This window comes from Phacochoerus africanus, chromosome 5, assembly GCF_016906955.1.
Source record: "Phacochoerus africanus isolate WHEZ1 chromosome 5, ROS_Pafr_v1, whole genome shotgun sequence".
Classification (NCBI taxonomy): Eukaryota; Metazoa; Chordata; class Mammalia; order Artiodactyla; family Suidae; genus Phacochoerus; species Phacochoerus africanus.
Genome location: NC_062548.1, coordinates 32,991,011 through 33,010,542, shown reverse-complemented (window position 1 = coordinate 33,010,542; position 19,532 = coordinate 32,991,011). Strand labels below are relative to the sequence as shown.

Here is a 19,532-nt window from a genome sequence, read left to right as displayed (position 1 = left end):
TGGTGTAGGCCAGCAGCTGTAGCTCCGATTCGACCCCTCGCCTGGGAACCTCCATATGCTGTGGGTGTGGCCCTAAAAAGACAAAAAAAAGGAGTTCCCGTCGTGGCGCAGTGGTTAACGAATCCGACTAGGAACCATGAGGTTTCGGGTTCGGTCCCTGCCCTTGCTCAGTGGGTTAACGATCCGGCGTTGCCGTGAGCTGTGGTGTAGGTTGCAGACGAGGCTTGGATCCTGCGTTGCTGTGGCTCTGGCGTAGGCCGGTGGCTACAGCTCCGATTCAACCCCTAGCCTGGGAACCTCCATATGCCTCAGGAGCGGCCCAAGAAATAGCAACAACAACAAAAAAGACAAAAGACAAAAAAAAAAAGACAAAAAAAGGTAAATAAATAAATTAGTAAAAAAAAAAAGAAAAAAGAAAGAAATTTTTTGCAAAAGTGAGGGAGGACGCTGATCTCCGCTCTCGGGGAGCAGAGGGCCTGCTGTGGATGACGAGGCAGGAATGTGTGCAGGCGCCCAAGGCTGCTCAACCCCCACGCGGTTCCAGTGGGGTCCCCAGGGTTGTTTGAGATCCGCTACAGTGTTTGCTGGCAGGGAGATGCCAGAGCAGCGGGGACCTCAAGGGCTTGGTGGTTAATGTCATCATTATTTTCCTGCACTCCACAGCCAAAGGGAATTGAAAAACCCTCCCCGGAGGGCCCAAACCTTCCCCAAATTGACTAAGTTACCACGGCAATGAAGGCTTCTCTCTCTCTGCAGAACCAAACCTCAAAATGGGAGCCAACATTTTTAAAAATGCGGTGCTTCCATAAACATAATGAACATAAATCTTAATATTATGTGATGCAGAAATGAAACAACTTCATTTAGAACGTTTCTATTTCATTAGAAACGAACGTTAGAATGGAGTTCCCTGGTGACCTAGCAGCGAAGGATTCGATGTTGTCACTGCTGTGGCTTGGGTTCAGTCCCTGGCCCAGGGACTTCTGCATGCCATGGGCACAGCCAGAAAAGAAAAAGAAACCAATATTGGAATGAACTATCCTAACATTATGAACCAAAGATTCCTGCTGCAGTAAAACAAAAATTTTTCTTAAATATTTAGATGACACAAGAAAGTACTAACTCCAAGAAAATACTTAAAGAGTTATTCTTAAACCTCTCTGCATACCTTCCTGTGTAACTGGGCGCTACGATGAGCTTTCCAGGTACTGACTGATTCAGTCCTCACAACAATCTTCCATTACGTCATCACCCTTAATAGGTGAGAAATCAGAGGTATGGAGAGGTGACGTCACGCTTTAGACTTAAGTGGAACGCAGCTCTCAAACTGCACAAATACATTTTTTTGCTTTCTAAACTACAGCATAGTTATATATTATTTTTTACAAATTAGAACACCTTAAATATGGAATTAGAACTGTCTCTACAGCCTTTACCCTCAAGTCGGTGAGTCAAATGGAATGTCTACCCCCTCTTGTGCATCCTTTTCCACTTCCCGGCTGCCACCCTGTGACATCTGATCTCATGCTGACGCTGGCATTCTTTTTAATCTGATTTCCTCTCATCTAAAATGCTGGGACAGTCCCAGAAACCTACACATGCACAGCAGGAGGTCTGCTTGCTTACAAGACGGGAAATCCAGACAACAGTATTGGGTGGAGGGCAAATCAGGGAAGTATTTTTCTGTCTCTTATTTCCACCTTGGAGTATTTGTGACTCATTTAAACTTTGGGTTTCTACTTACCAGCTGACAGGCATGCTTAATTCTCTCCACAATCCCATCAAGTCCCAAGTACTGTAAAGACAACCAGAGTGGCAGGGCCCGGAGTTTGTCTGCTGGTTTATTTGATGTAAGACCGGCAACTAAAGTCTAAAAAAGCCAATATAGATTTATTAATCAAAGCCAATGAAATCACACAGCAGAACTAATTAGTTACCTGTACTATGCATTTAGTCTGTGTCAGATGCTATGCCAGGCCCTTGGCTTGCAATATTCATTTGATCATCCAATAGCTCCAAGAGGTAAGTATTCCAGGCAACTTAGCTCAGAGCCCCTGCTTTGTCACGGCTAAGATGTGGTAAAGGCCAGGATGACGATCCAGATGGGTGCATCCCAGAGCTGGGGCTCTTAGCCACTTGTGAGGCAGCCCTTCCAAGGCTGTTCTGGGCATCCTCAAGTACCTGGCCATTATCACCTGAGCAAGGCATTAACTGTTGAAGCAGAGTCACTGGAAGCTTATTTTGCATGTGACTGTCGCTCACTGATCCTCTATCAAAACCACCACTATGCTTTTAAAACCGGCATCACGTTACAACCTTTTAGACAACGTGGATCCAGAGACTGAGAATACTCTGAATCATTCATTCCACTTCTGGGAACCCAGTCTAAGGAAATAATGTCAAACAATGAATGAGGCTTATTATTTGAGTAACAAAAATGTGAAAAGAGCTGGAAAGTTCAGACATGGAGATGACTAAATTGTGGTACTGAAGTGATGGAATATTATACAGTGATAAAAAGTTCTTCATGCACATGGGCAAGTTTGGGGAGAATAAATAGAAAAAACCATATATGGCATAGTTTCACTTCTGCTAAAAAGAACATTACTTTCGGGGAAAAAAAATAAAAGTCATAGAAATAGCACGAAGAAGATTTTTGCCTTTTCCTTTCTCTGTACTTTGCTCCCAGACCCGATGATGACTAGCCATGCTCCCTGCCTCCCAGCGAGGGCAAGCTTACCAGGGCAGGATCGTCATGCTTATAAAGGGTAACGGCAGGAACGGCTGGCAAACCCAGCCACGGGCCTGGGGTCAATGTCATGCTATCGCATTTGGTTGCAGCCTACCAAAGAGAGAACAACTCCCCGTTAGACCATCAGGATACACGAAACCCAATATCCGTCCCCATTCGTAAAAATCATGAAAAGCCATCAGGGATGAAGTGATTTAAAATTCCTTCTTAAAAACATAACATTAAATAAATCAACAGCATACCAGCACTGACGAGGAGACATAACCTAGAGCCAACGTTGCCAGATTCACACTGGAAGGGAAAACACAGACCTAAGAACGAATTATTTACTGCTGCATATTTACTAAGTATGTGCTTTCAAAAAAAAAAAAAAGGCTGTGCTGTTCCAAGCTGACATTTATATGTCTTTCAGCTGTGCTGGTACTTTTTACAAGAGCAACGCAAAGTATGGGATGTACAAATTTCTGGAAAACTTGAAAATACATCTTAATCAAAATATGTTTCAGGAGATATCTTCTACTTATTTAGCATAATGGGTGTCTCCTTTTAAATCTCTGATAGGTATTATTTCCCAGTCATCATTCTTTCCCAGGGGAATAAAATTAAGTCATTCACCATGTATGATGGGCTAGCAGTGGGAAACTATAACCCACCCAGGCAGCCCTGCATCCTCTCCCCTCTTCTCTTAGCAACACGCCCACAGCCTGCTGGGCAGCCACCCCAATTTCCTCTGTAAGACTGGAGCTTTGTTCTGGAGGTGGGCGAATGACCTAAACCAGCGGAGTGACAAGTCACAAGGCCTCAGTGACCCTCTGGACACAAACCTGGAGCGGCTGGAGTTGCTGCAGCTACTTTGCACCAGAACAGGAAAGGCTTTCTACAGATGGAGCCAGCAGGGAGGAAGTTCAGCCAAGTGACAGGGGAAGGAGGGAGAGGAGCACCGAGTCCCAGTCCTGGCTGACACGGTGCCTAAGGCCAATCCTAACACCGGTCTTAAGTCATGTGAGCCAATTATAATCTCTTCTTGCTTAAGCCAATTGGGGCAATTTTGTTATCTCTCTGCAACCCAAAGAGCCCTGAGTGATAAACGCAACCACAAAGGGAGTGCCCGGATGGCCGCTCTGTGTGGGCACTCAGTGCAGGCCCACCACGGGGCTAAACTCCCCTCCACTCACCCCTCCACGTGGAGCCATATGCCGTACTGCTCACAGAGCTCTTTCAAACGCCCGATCTTATCTGTGTGCCCGACTGCTGCAGTTCCTGGATAAACACACGCAAAAGATACCAACAGCAACAAGTACGTTCTGAGTCTTATGCATGATAATGTTACCTTCTATAGCTTCCATACACATTATTTCCCTATGAGAGAAATAACATTCTGCTTCATTGAGCTTTTCTTTGTGGACTGGCTCAAAATCAACTTCTATGGCATTCCCTGATGGCCTAGCAGGTTAAGGATTTGGCGTTGTCACTGCTGTGGCTCAGGTTGCTGCTGTGATCCCACAGGTTTGATCCCTGGCCAGGGAATTTCCACAGGTCTCACGATAAGCAAAAAAAAAAAAAAAAACTTCAGTGTAGAGATCCTGCATTATTTTGTTACATTTATCCATAAAGTGTTTCATTTTTTTTTGTTTGTTTGATGCTACTGTGAGTGGTATTTAATTTTTTTTTTTTTTTTGTCTTTTTAGGGCTGTACCTGCAACACATGGAAGTTCCCAAACTAGGGGTCAAATCAGAGCTGTAGCTGCCAGCCTATACCACAGCTACAGCAACTCGGGATCCAAGCTGTGTCTGCAACCTACACCACAGCTCACAGCAATGCCGGATCCTCAACCCACTGAGAAAGGCCAGGAACTGAACCTGCATCCTCATGGATACTAGTCAGGTTCATTACCGCTGAGCCACAATGGGAACTCCTAAAATTCATTTTCAATTGTTCATTGAAACCATGAAAGATTTGCCTATTAGTTCCAACGGCTATTCTTTGTGGTTTCCTTAGGATTTTCTATCTATACAGTCATGCCGTCTGTAAATAAAGGTAGGTTCTTCTTCCTTTCCATCTGTAGGTCATATTATTTTTCTTGCTTTACTGCAGTGTCTAGAACTTCAAATACAATGCTGGTATTGGTAAGCGGAGAAGAAAATGGTAGTTGACCTGCTGTCTCAAAGGTGGACATTACTATAATATCTCACCACAGAGCTAACACAGACTGTCTTCAACATGCAGCACACGAACGTTACTTAAGACTTGGCATTTTTTAGGCTAAGTATTTAGCGTCTCTCTATGTCTAAAATGGAAGATTCATGTTCATGATACCTACCAGCATTTGCAACAAGCAACAGGGGTAGTCTTCCTCGTTCTATATCATCTTTAATCAGTTTCTCCAGGAAGGCAACATCCTGGGATTAAAAGACAAACCGTAAAAATGTGAGACAACCAGCATAAAAGCTATAAAATAAAAAAAATTATAACTTCCTGGGAGTTCCTGTTGTAGCTCAGCAGTAACCAACCCGACTAGTATCCAGGATGATGGGGATTTGATCCCTGGCCTCGCTCAGTGGGTCAAGGATCCGGCGTTGCTGTGAGCTGTGGTTGTAGGTCGAAGACATGGCTCCAATCCTGTGTTGCTATGCTGTGGTGTAGGCCCACAGCTGAAACTCAGATTAGACTGCTGGCCTGGGAACTTTCACATGCTGAGGGTTCAGCCCTAAAAAGACAAAAAAAAAAAAATTGCCTAACTTCCAAGAGAAGCAGATGACTCAAATTTTATCAGATCAGTTCTTTTCCTGACAATTTTCCTTTTTTCCCTAATCATGGATGTGAAAATCAAATTGTTTTCCCTGAAGACTAACTAGAAAAAAATCAGTTAAATGAAGTTAAAATCAAAAACTACAACATATAGAACTAACATTTCTCTAGTTTTAAACATTTATGTTTAAAAAAAGTATTCTCTCTTAGAGTTCCTTGGTGGCCCAGCAGTTAAGGATTTGGCGTTGTCACTGCTGTAGCTTCGGTTCAATCCTTGGCACAGGAATCTCTGCATGCTGTGGGTGCAGCTGAAATAAGTAAATAAATAAAAATGTTCTCTCAAACTCCCCCAAAACAGTCAAAAATGTATCTCTAATGCTACTACTCACTGATGTATCTGAACCTGAAAATCCAACTACCCTGAAAAGGAAATGCAGAACCCAGGAGTACCCGTTGTGGTGCAGAGGAAACGAATCCGACCAGTAACCATGAGCTTGCGGATTTGATCCCTGGCCTTGCTCAGCAGGTTAAGGATCTGGCATTGCCATGAACTGTGGTGTAGGTTGCAGATGCGCACGATCCTGGGTTGCTGTGGCTGTGGTGCAGGCCAGCAGCTGTAGCTCCAGTTAGACCTGTAGTCTGGGAACCTCCATATGCCATGGATGTGGCCCTAAAAAAATCAAACAAACAAAAAAAAAGGAAATGCAGAACCCTAAAACCTATCCCATTTGCTCTGGTTCAATTTGGAAAGATTTATCACATGTGTATCTAAAAAGAAGTTGACGGAGTTCCTGTCGTGGCGCAGTGGTTAACGAATCCGACTAGGAACCATGAGGTTGCCGGTTCGATCCCTGCCCTTGCTCAGTGGGTTAAGGATCTGGCGTTGCCGTGAGCTGTGGTGTAGGTTGCAGACGCGGCTCATATCCCACGTTGCTGTGGCTCTGGCGTAGGCCGGTGGCTACAGCTCCGATTTGACCCCTAGCCTGGGCACCTCCATATGATGCGGGAGCAGCCCAAGAAATAGCAAAAAGAAAAAAAAATAAAAATTAAAATTAAAAAAATAAATAAATAAAAAGGAGTTGAATCCAATCCCAAGAATTACAATAAAGACCTCATTGTCAAAATCTGCCCATTCATAAATCCAGGCAACAGTGATAACCATTTGAAAGGATGAGCTTGAGTAAGAATTTCTGGTGCTTACCTGAACTCCTTGATTCTACTTAAAACAGGTGATACAGTGATTACAAGACTCCCTAAAGGAGTTCCCGTCATGACTCAGCAGAAATGAATCTGACTAGCAACCATGAGGATGCAGGTTCAATCTCTGGCCTTGATCAGTGGGTTAAGGATCCAGCGTTGCCGTGAGCTGTGGTGTAGGTCACAGATGCGGCTCGGATCCCGCGTTGCTGTGGATGTGGTGTAGGCCAGCAGCTGCAGCTCCGATTCGACCCCTAGCCTGGGAACCTCTGTGTGCTACGGGTTCGGCCCTAACTCCTTAAGAGCCAGACACTCCTGATCTCTATGCCAGCTAACCCTCATGGAGACTCAAACCTAGATGCGTGTGTCACACGATGTGAAGATATAAGCAATATGTGAATAAGCTAATAACTATCTGGAGTCCAGTAAATAGAACTTCATTTGAAAGAAAGACATGGTTTCAAAACACGATTATTGGAGTTCCCGTCGTGGCGCAATGGTTAACGAATCCGACTAGGAACCATGAGGTTGCGGGTTCGGTCCCTGCCGTTGCTCAGTGGGTTAACGATCCGGCGTTGCCGTGAGCTGTGGTGTAGGTTGCAGACGTGGCTCGGATCCTGCGTTGCTGTGGCTCTGGCATAGGCCGGTGGCTACAGCTCCGATTTGACCCCTAGCCTGGGAACCTCCATATGCCGCGGGAGCGGCCCAAGAAATAGCAACAACAACAACAACAACAACAACAACAACAACAACAACAAAAAAGATTATTTTATAAACCAAAAGGAGAACTCACCATCTGATGCTGGGATCCAAACATAGTGTTACAGGGCACTCGACACAAGCAGGGGAAAGGCAAGCCAAGCTGCGAGAAGAAACATAGAATTTTACAAGGAAGATCTCTGCCACCATTCTCTTATGTCCCTAAAATACTGTGGCTCTAAGTCACAATTATTCTTTTTATTTACTTATTTTTTGGTTACGGCAAGCAGCAGCTTGATGTGAGATCTCAGTTCCCAGACCAGGGATTGAACTCACAGTGGTAAAAGCACCAAGTCCTTAACCAACTAGACCACCAGGGAACTCTCAACAAATATCCTTTTTAAACAATCTCTCCTTAAGAACACCTTTTTTTTTTTTTTTTTGGTCTTTTTAGGGCCGCACCCACGGCATATGGAGATTCCCAGGCTAGGTGTCAAATTGGAGCTACAGCTTCTGGCCTACGCCACAGCCACAGCAACACCAGATCTGAGCCGCGTCTGTGACCTCCACCATAGCTCACGGCAATGCTGGATCCTTAAGCCACTGAGCAAGGCCAGGGATTGAACCCCAAACTTCATGGTTGCTAGTTGGATTCGTTAACCACTGAGCCACGATGGGAACTCCCAAGAACTCTTAATATTATAAACAGATGTTAAAGTATATCTAGAAAAAAATAAAATAAAGTATATCTAGAAACTTAAGCCAAAAAAAATTAGGTGATTTTCCAGGAGTTGTCTTTTCAGAGGATACAGACAATGCAAAATTTTCTAAATAAGTCAACTAAATGAGTAACTATCAACTCAATTTTCTAAATGATTAATATTTTTATTGTATTCTAGAATATACCAAAAAAAACAAAAACAAAAGCTTTTCCAAACAGAGAAACAAACCAAGCCCTGAGGCCTGGGGGATAATTTAGGATCCTTCCTCCAGGCATTAGAGGTAAATAACGCCAGCTAAAGGCATTCAGAGTACACTATCTTTTTTATGGGTCCACCCACATTTAAAGCAATAAATGCAGACTAGCAGATATACCTTTCGTGAAAAAAATGAAGTCAGTGTTATGGAGAGAGTAACTGGAATTAATTTTACATTCATTTTTTAGCTTCTAAATCCTTGAGGAGTTTGTTTTGGGAATTTTTTCTTTTTCTTAACGTTTGCAGCATATTGCTCATATAATGCTGAGCAGTTAGTTACTGAGTCTTGGAAGCATTTAAAGACCAAAAATGTAATGAGCACTTTATTCACACTTTGTCCCCTTCAAGAATTTTTCTTTTAAATTATGAATGTGAAATCCAACTAAAACACACAATTAAAAATACAGATGGAACAAGACTGTAAATCAACCATATACTATATTAATAAAAAATAATATAGAACTTGCAAGTGAAAATGGCCATAAGCCACCAGTCTACCACTGTTAACAGGTTATTAGTTTAGAAAGGTCCAGACATTTTTGAGGTAGAAATGTATTACATTTATAAAAGACATAAGCAGGTAAGTATGTACACTTTTAAAACCATGACCATGACTATGCCGCCACCTGCCTTTCCCATTTAACAGAACAACCTCACGCATCCGCTGAAGACTGGATTGCTGTCCCAAGGCAGTCTTGGTTCTATAAGAGCATGGCTTACAATAGGCGCTCAATAACTAATCTGTTTCATGTTTCTACAGGGATATTATAAAACTCCTCATTTTATACCTCTTCAAAAAGAAGGCATAATTTCTTGCCACCAAATGACCATGGCTCAGAATTAACTTAAGCTCTGAGTTTTCCCTATATATCTTCCTGGGACTTCTCCATCTTAATAAAGACAAACTCTCCAATTGTATGGGTTTTACTTTAAAACATTCTTGGCCAAGAGGCTTAACAATTTCTTGTCTCAAGGTGGTCCCCTAAGCAGCCCCCTAATCACTTTACAAAGTGGCTCAGCAGGTTATGAACCTATATGTAGTGTCTGTGAAGATGGGAGTTTGGTCCCTGGCCTCACTCAGTGGGTTAAGGATCCAGCATTGCCGCAAGCCATGGAGGAGATACAGATGCAATTCACATCCAGTGTTGCTGTGGCTGTGGTGTAGGCCAGCCGCTGCAACTTCAATTTGACCCCTGGTCTGGGAACTTCCATATGCTGCAGGTGTGGCTATAAAAAGAAAAAAAAATGGTAACACTCTTTGATCTAATAATTCTAGACTGGCTCTGAAAATCTATCTCGGGAATATAACCCTAAATATAGAAAAAGCCTTATGCACGAATATGCACTGTACAAAGAATATTTCCTGAAAATGGTCATAAAAAAGCAAAGGAACTCAAACATTCCAGTTGCTCAAAAGGGCAACTGTTAAAATACTATGCATTCACTTGAAGGAATATTACAAAGACATTAAAAATAAATTACTTTGAAGAATTGGTCAAACATGATATGCACCTATTGTAATAATACTTGAAAGAAGCCAGATATAACCATGTAAAAATGCACATACACTCTGATTAAAATCTGGAAAGAAATAAAGTAAAATGTTGACTGTGGTTGCCTTTGGGCAACTAAAATGTATACATATATATTCATTAATACATATTTATATGTATGTATGTGTGTATATATATATATATATATACACACACACACACACACACAGTCTTTTGTCTTTTTTAGGGCTGCATTCACGGCATATGGAGGTTCCCAGGCTAGAGGTCTAATTGGAGCTACAGCCTACAGTCTACACCACAACCACAGCCATGCCAAATCCAAGCCATGTCCACAACCTACACCACAGCTTATGGTAACACTGGATCCTTAACCCACTGAGTTAGGCCAGGGATCGAACCCGCAACCTCATGGATTATAGTCAGATTCGTTTCTGCTGTGCCACAACAGGAGCTCCACACATTTATATTTTAATGACAAAATAACCATACAAGAAAATCACCCTTCTTTTTTTCTTTTTTGGTCACAGCCACAGCATATGCAAGTTCCCAGACGAGGTATCGAATCCAAAGGATAGCTGCTACCTATGCTGCAGATGGGGCAATACCAGATCCTTAACTCACTACATGGGGCCAGGGACTGGGCCAGGGATTGAGCCAGCGCTGCCAGAGACAATGCTGGATCATTAACCCACTCTGCCACAGCAGGAACTTCAGAAAATATCTTTCTTTTCACTTGGGAAAAAAAAAAAAAAAAAAAAGCAGCTAAAGAAATGGGTCTACCCACTTGAAAAAGTTCCAGGACAGAATAAAACATTTTCTTTAAAATATCCACCTTGTGGAGTTCCCTGGTGGCTCCTCAGGTTAAGGATCCAGCACTGTCACTATTGTGGCTTGGGTCACTGCTGTGGACTGGGTTGATCCCTTGGCCCAGGAACTTCGCATGCTACAGGTACAGCCAACAACAACAACAGTAATAATATTAATAAATTTTTAAATAAAAAAATACCATATCTACCTTGAACTGCATTACCTGATTACAAAGGTACTGGCCCAGGCCAGGCCTAGCAGCAGCACTAAGGTATATAACAGGTTTTTTGTTATATAACACATTGAACCCATCCACTACGAAGTCTTCATAGCGAGAATGAATGGCAAGCCTGCAGATCCTTGCAAGTCCTTCTCTTTCTTCTTCGTGGAAATACGCACAGCCATTTTCATACCTATTAAGAGACAACCACATGTCAGTATGTTCTTATCTCTGGTTAACTCTGATTTTATATCCCAATCTTACAACCATGGAAGTAATTCTATTCTCAACCTAGAAACTATCACCTTGCTCCATCACAGGAGAGAGGAATCACCCTCGGCTCAGATGGCCCACAACTCCTCGCAGCTGGAAATTATAGAGAACACAGGCAATGATCCTTCCTCCACACCCAACTCTAAAAAGAGCAGAAACTATGAACACCTGTAGAGAATGGGAATCCCTTAGGTATGAAAAGGCTGAAGATCATGGATTAGCTTCTTTTATAAGAAAGCCAGCACTGGATGATGCAGGCATGGTTCTTAGTAGAGTTTCAGCCCCCAAACATCCAAAATTAGTAAAATTGTCAAAAATACCACTCAGGCTAACTTCTGCTTTCACTATTATCTGCTCGGGACCTTTTATTCCTCTCAATCTCCAAGAGAAGGAGCGAATTCCAATTACAGGTGCTGGGTGTTTACTAGAACAGAAGGAAATTCCCCCTTTGCCATACAGTTAGGCAAACTCATACTCTTGCCAAGCCAAGCTCTTTCCCAGCATTTGAAAACAGGTCTCCCAAGTTAAATGTTCCAGTGTTAGGCAAACATTCCCTTCCCATAGAAGCAATAGCATCAACTCAAAATACCAATGGTCCCGTGTCTACTACTGACTCCTTAATCGGCTAGAATTCCTTAATAATGCCAGTATTACTACAGTATAAAGCAAACTTCAATTTCATAACACATACTTATCTTCCTGATGATAGCATTTCTACTAAAGCACAGCTAATACTTTGATTAAAAATATTTGAATCCGGAGTTCCCGTCGTGGCGCAGTGGTTAACGAATCCGACTAGGAACCATGAGGTCGCGGGTTCGGTCTCTGCGCTTGCTCAGTGGGTTAACGATCCGGCGTTGCCGTGAGCTGTGGTGTAGGTGGTGTAGGTTGCAGACGTGGCTCGGATCCCGTGTTGCTGTAGCTCTGGCGTAGGCCGGTGGCTACAGCTCCGATTAGACCCCTAGCCTGGGAACCTCCATATGCCGTGGGAGCGGCCCAAGAAATAGCAAAAAAAAAAAAAAAAAAAGACAAAAAAAAATTTGAATCCATTTCACTGCTATATCTTCTATCAACATGTGCCCATTAAGAAGCCTAAAAATAAGTAACTGTAGACATGATCCAACACGTACATGCTATGTTCTCAGCTCTTAACATGTACTAATTTATTAATTCATTGACTCTTCAAAATTGTATCATCAAATACATATTCCTGTCACCCGCTTTTGTAGATAACTGAGGCACGGAGAGATCAAGCAATGCTTCCAAGAGGAAAGGGAAGAGGCACATCTGAACCCAGGCAGCATAGCTCCAGAAAAGAGCTCTCTCACAGGCTACACTCAAGTCCAAAATGACGTTATCGGAAGCTAAAACCTTATTACCTGAAAATTCTGCATAGCCACAAAGTAGTGTCGGAAAGTATCCTAGTTGTAAGTTTTCTCAGCTTCTCTTTGTCCAGAGTTGAAATGTAAGCTCCCAGACTGTGCCCCAACAAAGCTATATGACCTTGCTCTCCAATATCCTGGACTCTGTCAATCAAAATTCATTACATTAAAAAAAAGAATTGATCAATGCATAAAATAAATAAAACACAGATTTGCAGTATTCCACAGATATTTATGTCAGAGCTGAAATGCACTTAATGCCCTAGAAGGCAGAAGAGGAGATAAATTTAGAAAATTCAATGCAAGGAATGTATTAAAGGTTCGAGAAAAAAAACCAACTTTTTAATTCGAGTCTTGGAGATAAATATCCTTTTTACTGAATACCTATTAAATATACTGTTTTTGAATAATTTCTTCCAAAAAATTAAACTCCAATTTTCAGAACCATGGAGAGTAAAATGTACAGAAAATAATTTAAGGACCAATAAAGGAAGATTAATTCCCTTCACTGAATAGCTATTTAAAACAATACAGCAAATTCAAGGGGAACTAGGTATAGTTTTATATATAAATAAAAATGGATGGACCAATATACCTTATAAAGAATAAATGCAATAAAGGAAAAGAAAAAATTGACAGGATACTGGGCAAAGGATACAGTTGAAAGGGAAATATAAATGGGTCACAAAACATAGAAAAACACAGAAAAACATACAAAAAGACACTTAATCTGCTACACAAGAAAAATGCAAATTATAACTCTGCTGAAGTGCCATTTCCCACCTAACACACTGGCAATGGTCCTTAGGTCTGGGCCCTAACACCCCCTGCAGGTAAAGGCGTGGGCAAGGAGGTGCAAGGAGGTGCTCTCATACACCGTGCTGGGAATGTAAACTGACACGACTCTGGGAAGGGAACTTTGGCACCGTCTATCAAATTTACACATGCACAAACTCATCTAACCCAGCAACCCCACTTCTAGGACTTTCAACTCCAGCAACACTTTTTCTATAAGAAATGACACAAGTACAAAGTTACTGGCCGCAGCCTAAAACATGAATAGGAGACTAGTTAAATTAAACATGACTCATCCATTCAAAGTAAAACTAAATAGCTCTTAAAGGAGAAAGCTCCTTGTATCCTGATAGGCCAGGAACTCCATGACTTCCAGAGAAAAAGCAAGGCCCAGAACAATGTGCACAGTATTTAGGAGGGGGGCAGAGATATTCTGCTTGAGTATATAGATACGCATTTCATATTTCTAAAGAATTCACAAGAAACTGGCCACATTTTATTTCTAGGAAGAAGTACAAGGTAGGGAAGCAGAGGTATATACCCTTGTATCTTTGGAAATTTGAACCAGGAAAAGGCATTACTTCAAAAAATTAAATTTAAAACAATTAAAGAGAAAAATGAAGCTACATAAACCACCTGACATGAATAAATAAACAGATGAATCACAGACAACGTGGCCTGACACCAGTGAATTCAGCCGCAGCACTTAGCAATCAGAGGCAGAAGCACATGCACAGAAGCAGGAGGTCAGAAAGAGAGAAGCACACAGAACTATTCTGTCCCTGAGCCAGCCTCTCTCCAAGACACAACCATAAAAACGACAAGATTTTAGTCAATGACTTCCTTGTACAAAACATACTATCTAAAATATGTAAAAAAGTGAACATTGTTTTAAAAGCACAGGGCGTTCCCGTCGTGGTACATCAGAAACGAATCTGACTAGGATCCATGAGGACGCAGGTTCAATTCCTGGCCTCGCTCAGTGGGTTAAGGATCTTGCATTGCCGTGAGCTGTGGTGTAGGTCGCAGACTTGGCTCAGATCTGGCATGGCTGCGGCTGTGGTGTAGGCCGGCAGCTGTAGCTCCGATTAGACCCCAAGCCTGGGAACATCCATATGTCCCAGGTGTGGTCCTAAAAAGGCAAAAAAAAAAAAAAAAAAGGCATATGTAGCTAGGCATGGAACACTGCTGCAGCAAGATGTGAGAATGCAACCATCATGGAGATCAACAACACATGTACTTTTTTCTTTTTCGGTAAGACATCTTGCCTTTATTATTATTATTTTTTTTATATAATGATTTTTTCCCCATTATAGCTGGTTTACAGTGTTCTGTCAATTTTCTACTGTACAGCATGGTGACCCAGTTACACACACATGTAGACATTCTTTTTCCTCACATTATAAGAACACATGTACTTTCAAAGAGACGCTGCCAACCGTCCTCATTACCGGGTACTGGGGGGCTCCTCCTCTTCATCACCGTGCATCAGATTCTGAACCAGCTGGAGGATGCTCACCATGTCCTGTCCACTGCGGAACAGAAAGCTGGTCAACAGGTGGAAGCGGCACACACCCCTCACCACGCTAGTCCCCTCATCTAAACTAGCCTTGGGAGGTTTCTTTTTTTTATCTTTTTAGGGCCACAACCGCGGCATATGTAAGTTCCCAGGCTAGAGGTCAAATTGGAGCTACAGCTGTCGGCCTACACCACAGCCACAGCCACGCTGGACCCGAGCCACAGCTGCGACCTATGCTACAGCTTGTAGCACTGCCAGACTCTTAACCCACTAAGCAAGGCCAGGGATCAAACCCACATCCTCATGGACACTACACTGGGTTCTTAGCCCGCTGAACCACAATGGGGGCTCCTATCTCTCTCTTTTTTTTTTTTTTTAAAGATTATCTCTTTTTTAAAAAAAGAGACCTCAGATTATTAACTGAATTCTGAATATAATCTTACTTGTGATTAACTAAATCTTCCACCTAAGTATAAATTTGATTTTTAAAAATTTTACCAGAGTTAGCAATATTTCTCTACCTGTTCATTTGCATCCTGGAGACTATTTAATAAGGACCCAAATAGTCCTTCTAAGATGCTGGAAGGTCACAGAAGCAGGCAAGAATACTCCAATTCCACTGGTATAATCTAGTTTCCCTCCATGTAGGTGTCTTGTCTGTCTGTCTGTCCTAACAGACTTAACCATGAAATGCAATCATCATTTAGTACCAACTCCTTCCCAAGCTGGGAAACTGGAGATGTGCTAAGAGTGTCAACAGACTGACTTCTATCCAAGATATGTTCTGAAATGCTTATGACAGGAGGAGGTGAACACTTATGGGGAAAACGTGAATGGTGGTATAAGCAATGGCAAGGCAGCCTGTAAAACACGTGACGTCAAAATACCTCCACGCTATTAATGAGAACGTGACTAAAAAAGTTCTCTCTTTCAGAAAAGCACTGTCAAAGCCATGTCCCCAAATTCATCCTCCTCAAGTCCTGACCTTTTCACGCCAGTAACTGTGGTCCTTGGACATTTCGTAGAGACTAGGCCACATGACCTTGAGCAAGCTCTTAAACCCACTAACCCTACACCATTAGGACTGGGAGGCTGCAATCCGTCCACGGGAAAGCACTCAACGCTGCCCGTGAGCATTCTGCGTGTTGAGTACTCCTTTAACGCCCTCTCATCCTCGAAGTTACAGAGGTTCCTGTAGTATCTCCTCTAGGGAAGCGTCTGTGGGATCAGCAGAATGCTTATTTCCCTTCGGTAGGCTGGGATGAGGACAGTCATAGGATTTGGTTCTTTTCTCAGTTGTCAAATGAACGTGACCCGTAAAGGACGTCAAGCCAGCCCCGCAATCTACAAGCAGGAGTGCCCATTATAAGATATTTAGTACATGGGTGTGCTGGATGTGACACTGATTGGCACCCTGGGATCCTGCCTCCACACTTTTCTTTTGCAAGCTTGTGCATATTTATATTCAGGTCAAAGGACAACCTAAGGGAGTTGTACTATTTACCTATGTACAGTTTCCTGATTATAAAACAAACCAAAAAAATAAGCCTGAGGAAAACTGGGTTGGAACCTTAACTCCAGACTGAGTGTTAAGATCCTGTGAAAATTTTAGCTGGACAGCTACTGTTTTTCCCTGATATTTGCCCTGCTAGCGCAAACCACAACACTTGACAGATTTGCTTTAGACGGCAACATATAAATCACTCTGCTAATAAATGACCTGAGTTAATATCTTCCTTTCATTTACTATATAATAAAATAACTCTTATCAAGTTAATACAGAAATTACTGGCTTCAAGGATGAACCAAGGATGACAGTTGAGTTCTAATTAAGAGTTTGCGTATCGCTTTTTGAATTAAGAGGATGTGTTAAGCTCTGAGAAAAGGGAAAGGGAGCGGGTTCCGTATCATCACCAACCAGCTAACAGCCTTTCCATTTTCTGATGCCACCCTTCACACGGCTCTTTTTGCTTTGTGCTCATTCAAACTAAAAGTGTAAATCAGTGACGGTAAAATCTTGGTTTAAAGAAAACGTGCACCCTAAGTAAAGCTGCTTCTCTTCATTGCCACCTACCTGCCTTGCAGTGGCCCCGGAATATCCCCTGACATGAGCTTCTTTCCATTCTCCTCCTCTGATCTCCTAATTTAAAGGAAATTAAACAGTTAAATCTCTAACGTTTGCACATGAACGTGTGATAATGTTCATAACCCGGAGTAACTGATGTAGGACAACACATTTACCACATTTCCCCTCCTCGCCCCAGGCTGGAAAAGAGGATTTAAGAAAATAAATTAGTAAAAGAATATTTAATAAAAAAATAACACTCCAGGGAGTTCCCCTTGTGGCTCAGCAGAAACGCATCCGACTGGCGTCCATGAGGATGTGGGTTCCATCAATCCCTGGCATTGCTGTGAGCGGTGGTGTAGGTCGCAGACATGGCTCAGATCTGGCGTGGCTGTGGCTGTGGTGTAGGCCGGCAGCTGTACCTCTGATTTGACCACTAGCCTGGGAACTTCCATATGCTGCAGGTGTGGCCTTAAAAAGTAAATAATAATAAGTCCAACCTATTTCTTGGTTAATTGATGCCCTACATGACATGAACATACAGTAAGCAGTATTTATAAATTCAAGTCAATATATTAAGTAAATGAAACTCTTAATAGGGAGAAATGAAAGTCTTGCCCCTGGATTTCAAAATCCTTTAATTACAAAGACTCTTCTTCCAAGACAAATACCAATTTTAAAGTCAGCTGAAGCTCAGCGTGACATTCTGGAAACCAAGAGGTGTTTTTAACAGTAGAAAACCAGTGCCACCAGTTTCACAGCAGGTTGATCACGTTTCATGGGGTCATTTCTGTTCCACAGCTCACCTCTGACCGTCCTCTAGCATCTTCATGGCCTCCTTCAAGTTCTTTCCCATTTCAGCTAGTGTAGGGTCTGCTATCTGGGAAACAAATTTTCCAAAGGTCAAATTTTAACAACCCTCTATTCCTTCTACAACATAATTTATCCAGAAAAATGAAAGGCAATTCTCTTTTCTTCGTTATTTATTATAAAATACATGGGTTACAAAGCACACATTTGATTTTGAAATTGCAATAGTACAAAGGAATAACATGAAGTCCCATTCCCCAGGAGAAGCCAGTTTTAAGTTTGACATAGTATCTCCAAATGTTTACCTTACTCATAGGCACCTCTGCAAATTGCTTTCTTCTACTTTATAGTGACTATGGTTCTGCATCCATTTTGGGGAGGGGGGCTGCACCCACGGCGTGTGGAAGTTCCTGGGCCAGGGATCTAACCTACGCCACAGCAGTGACATCGTTGGATCCTTAACCCGCTATGCCATCAGGGAACTCCTCCACTTCACTCTTGTGGTTACACCTTATTGCATCTGATGTACTACAGCTTATTTAACCAGCCCCAAAATAATGGATCCTAAGGTTTTCCCAAATTTTCACTTTTAGAAGCAAAGCCCAGAAAAGTATGTATACTACTTGTTTTACTGTTGTAGTAGGCTGAAAAACAGTCCCCAAAGGATATTCACATCCTAATCCCTGGAACTTGTGGCTGTTACCTCATATGGTAAAGTCTCTGCCAAGGTGAGTAAATTAAGGATTTGATTGGCACAATTACCCTGAATCACCCGGGTGGGCCCTAAATGCAATTGCATGAATCCACATGAGAGAACTGGAGAGAGACCACACATACACAGAAGGCCACACGAAGATAGAGCAAAAGGAGATTTGAAGATGCCAGCCTTGAACGGTGGTATTTGAAGGTGCCAGGCTTCCAATCAAGGAAGGACGGCTGGCAAGAAACACCAACTGGAAGGAGCAAGGAAGGGACGCTTCCCGGGGGCCTCCAGAAGGAGCGCAGCCCTGCCCACCCAGTCATGGTGATTTCAAACTTCTGGCCTCCAGAACTGTGAGAGAATACATTTCTGTTGTTCCAAGCCACCTGGTTTGTGCTAATTTGTTTCAGCAGCCACCTGAAATTAACACACTTATAAACCTGCAAGTGCTTCTAAAAACTCTGGAAGCTCACACAAGCTGCTAAAGGGACTGCCTCCAAAGAATGGGTCCCAGGGTCAGAGGGAGTCTCTGTAGTTCACATCCTTTTGTTCCTTTTGGATTTTAGTACCAACATCCCATCTCCCATTCAAAAATAAATAAATAATAAAATTTTTAAAAGTCTTCCAGAATTAAAACATTCATTTTCCTTTCTTAATCTCTGAAACAATTTTTAGGGAGATACTCTTATTGCCTTGAACATTTACACAGTATGAGCTGGGTTATGAACAATTATAGAAGTTCTCTTTTGTGTGTGTGTGTGTGTGTGTGTCCCCCACCCACCTTTTTTTTGGCCGCACCTGCAGCATATGGAAGTTCCCAGACTAAGGGTTAAATTGGAGCTGCAGCTGCCGGCCACAGCCACAGCCACACCAGATCCAAGCTGCGTCTGTGACCTACACCACAGTTTGCAGCAACACACGATCATTAACCCAATGAGCAAGGCCAGGGATTGAACCCGCATCCTCATGGATACTAGCTGAGTTTTAACCCACTGAGTACAATGGCAACTCCTGTTCCCCTCTCACTCAAATGCATTTATCTGCTTTTCTCTTCATATTGTCTACTGTACCTA

The 19,532-nt window shown here is 42.5% G+C and overlaps 1 protein-coding gene across 2 annotated transcripts in view; it reads right to left on the bottom strand.

Annotated features, from left to right (window-relative positions):
• Positions 1 to 19,532, bottom strand: part of PDXDC1 (pyridoxal dependent decarboxylase domain containing 1) — a 68,143-nt gene that overhangs the window by 33,952 nt on the left and 14,659 nt on the right. For both annotated transcript variants that reach the window (XM_047780449.1, XM_047780450.1), the window contains exons 2-12: positions 17,756 to 17,829; positions 16,959 to 17,024; positions 14,817 to 14,897; positions 12,568 to 12,714; positions 10,919 to 11,108; positions 7,492 to 7,560; positions 5,074 to 5,152; positions 3,928 to 4,012; positions 2,995 to 3,043; positions 2,741 to 2,842; positions 1,745 to 1,870 (exon numbers count right to left, since the gene is read on the bottom strand). In XM_047780449.1, the coding sequence (XP_047636405.1) occupies positions 1,745 to 1,870; positions 2,741 to 2,842; positions 2,995 to 3,043; positions 3,928 to 4,012; positions 5,074 to 5,152; positions 7,492 to 7,560; positions 10,919 to 11,108; positions 12,568 to 12,714; positions 14,817 to 14,897; positions 16,959 to 17,024; positions 17,756 to 17,829 (1,068 nt within the window). The remainder of the gene's footprint in view (positions 1 to 1,744; positions 1,871 to 2,740; positions 2,843 to 2,994; positions 3,044 to 3,927; positions 4,013 to 5,073; positions 5,153 to 7,491; positions 7,561 to 10,918; positions 11,109 to 12,567; positions 12,715 to 14,816; positions 14,898 to 16,958; positions 17,025 to 17,755; positions 17,830 to 19,532) is intronic.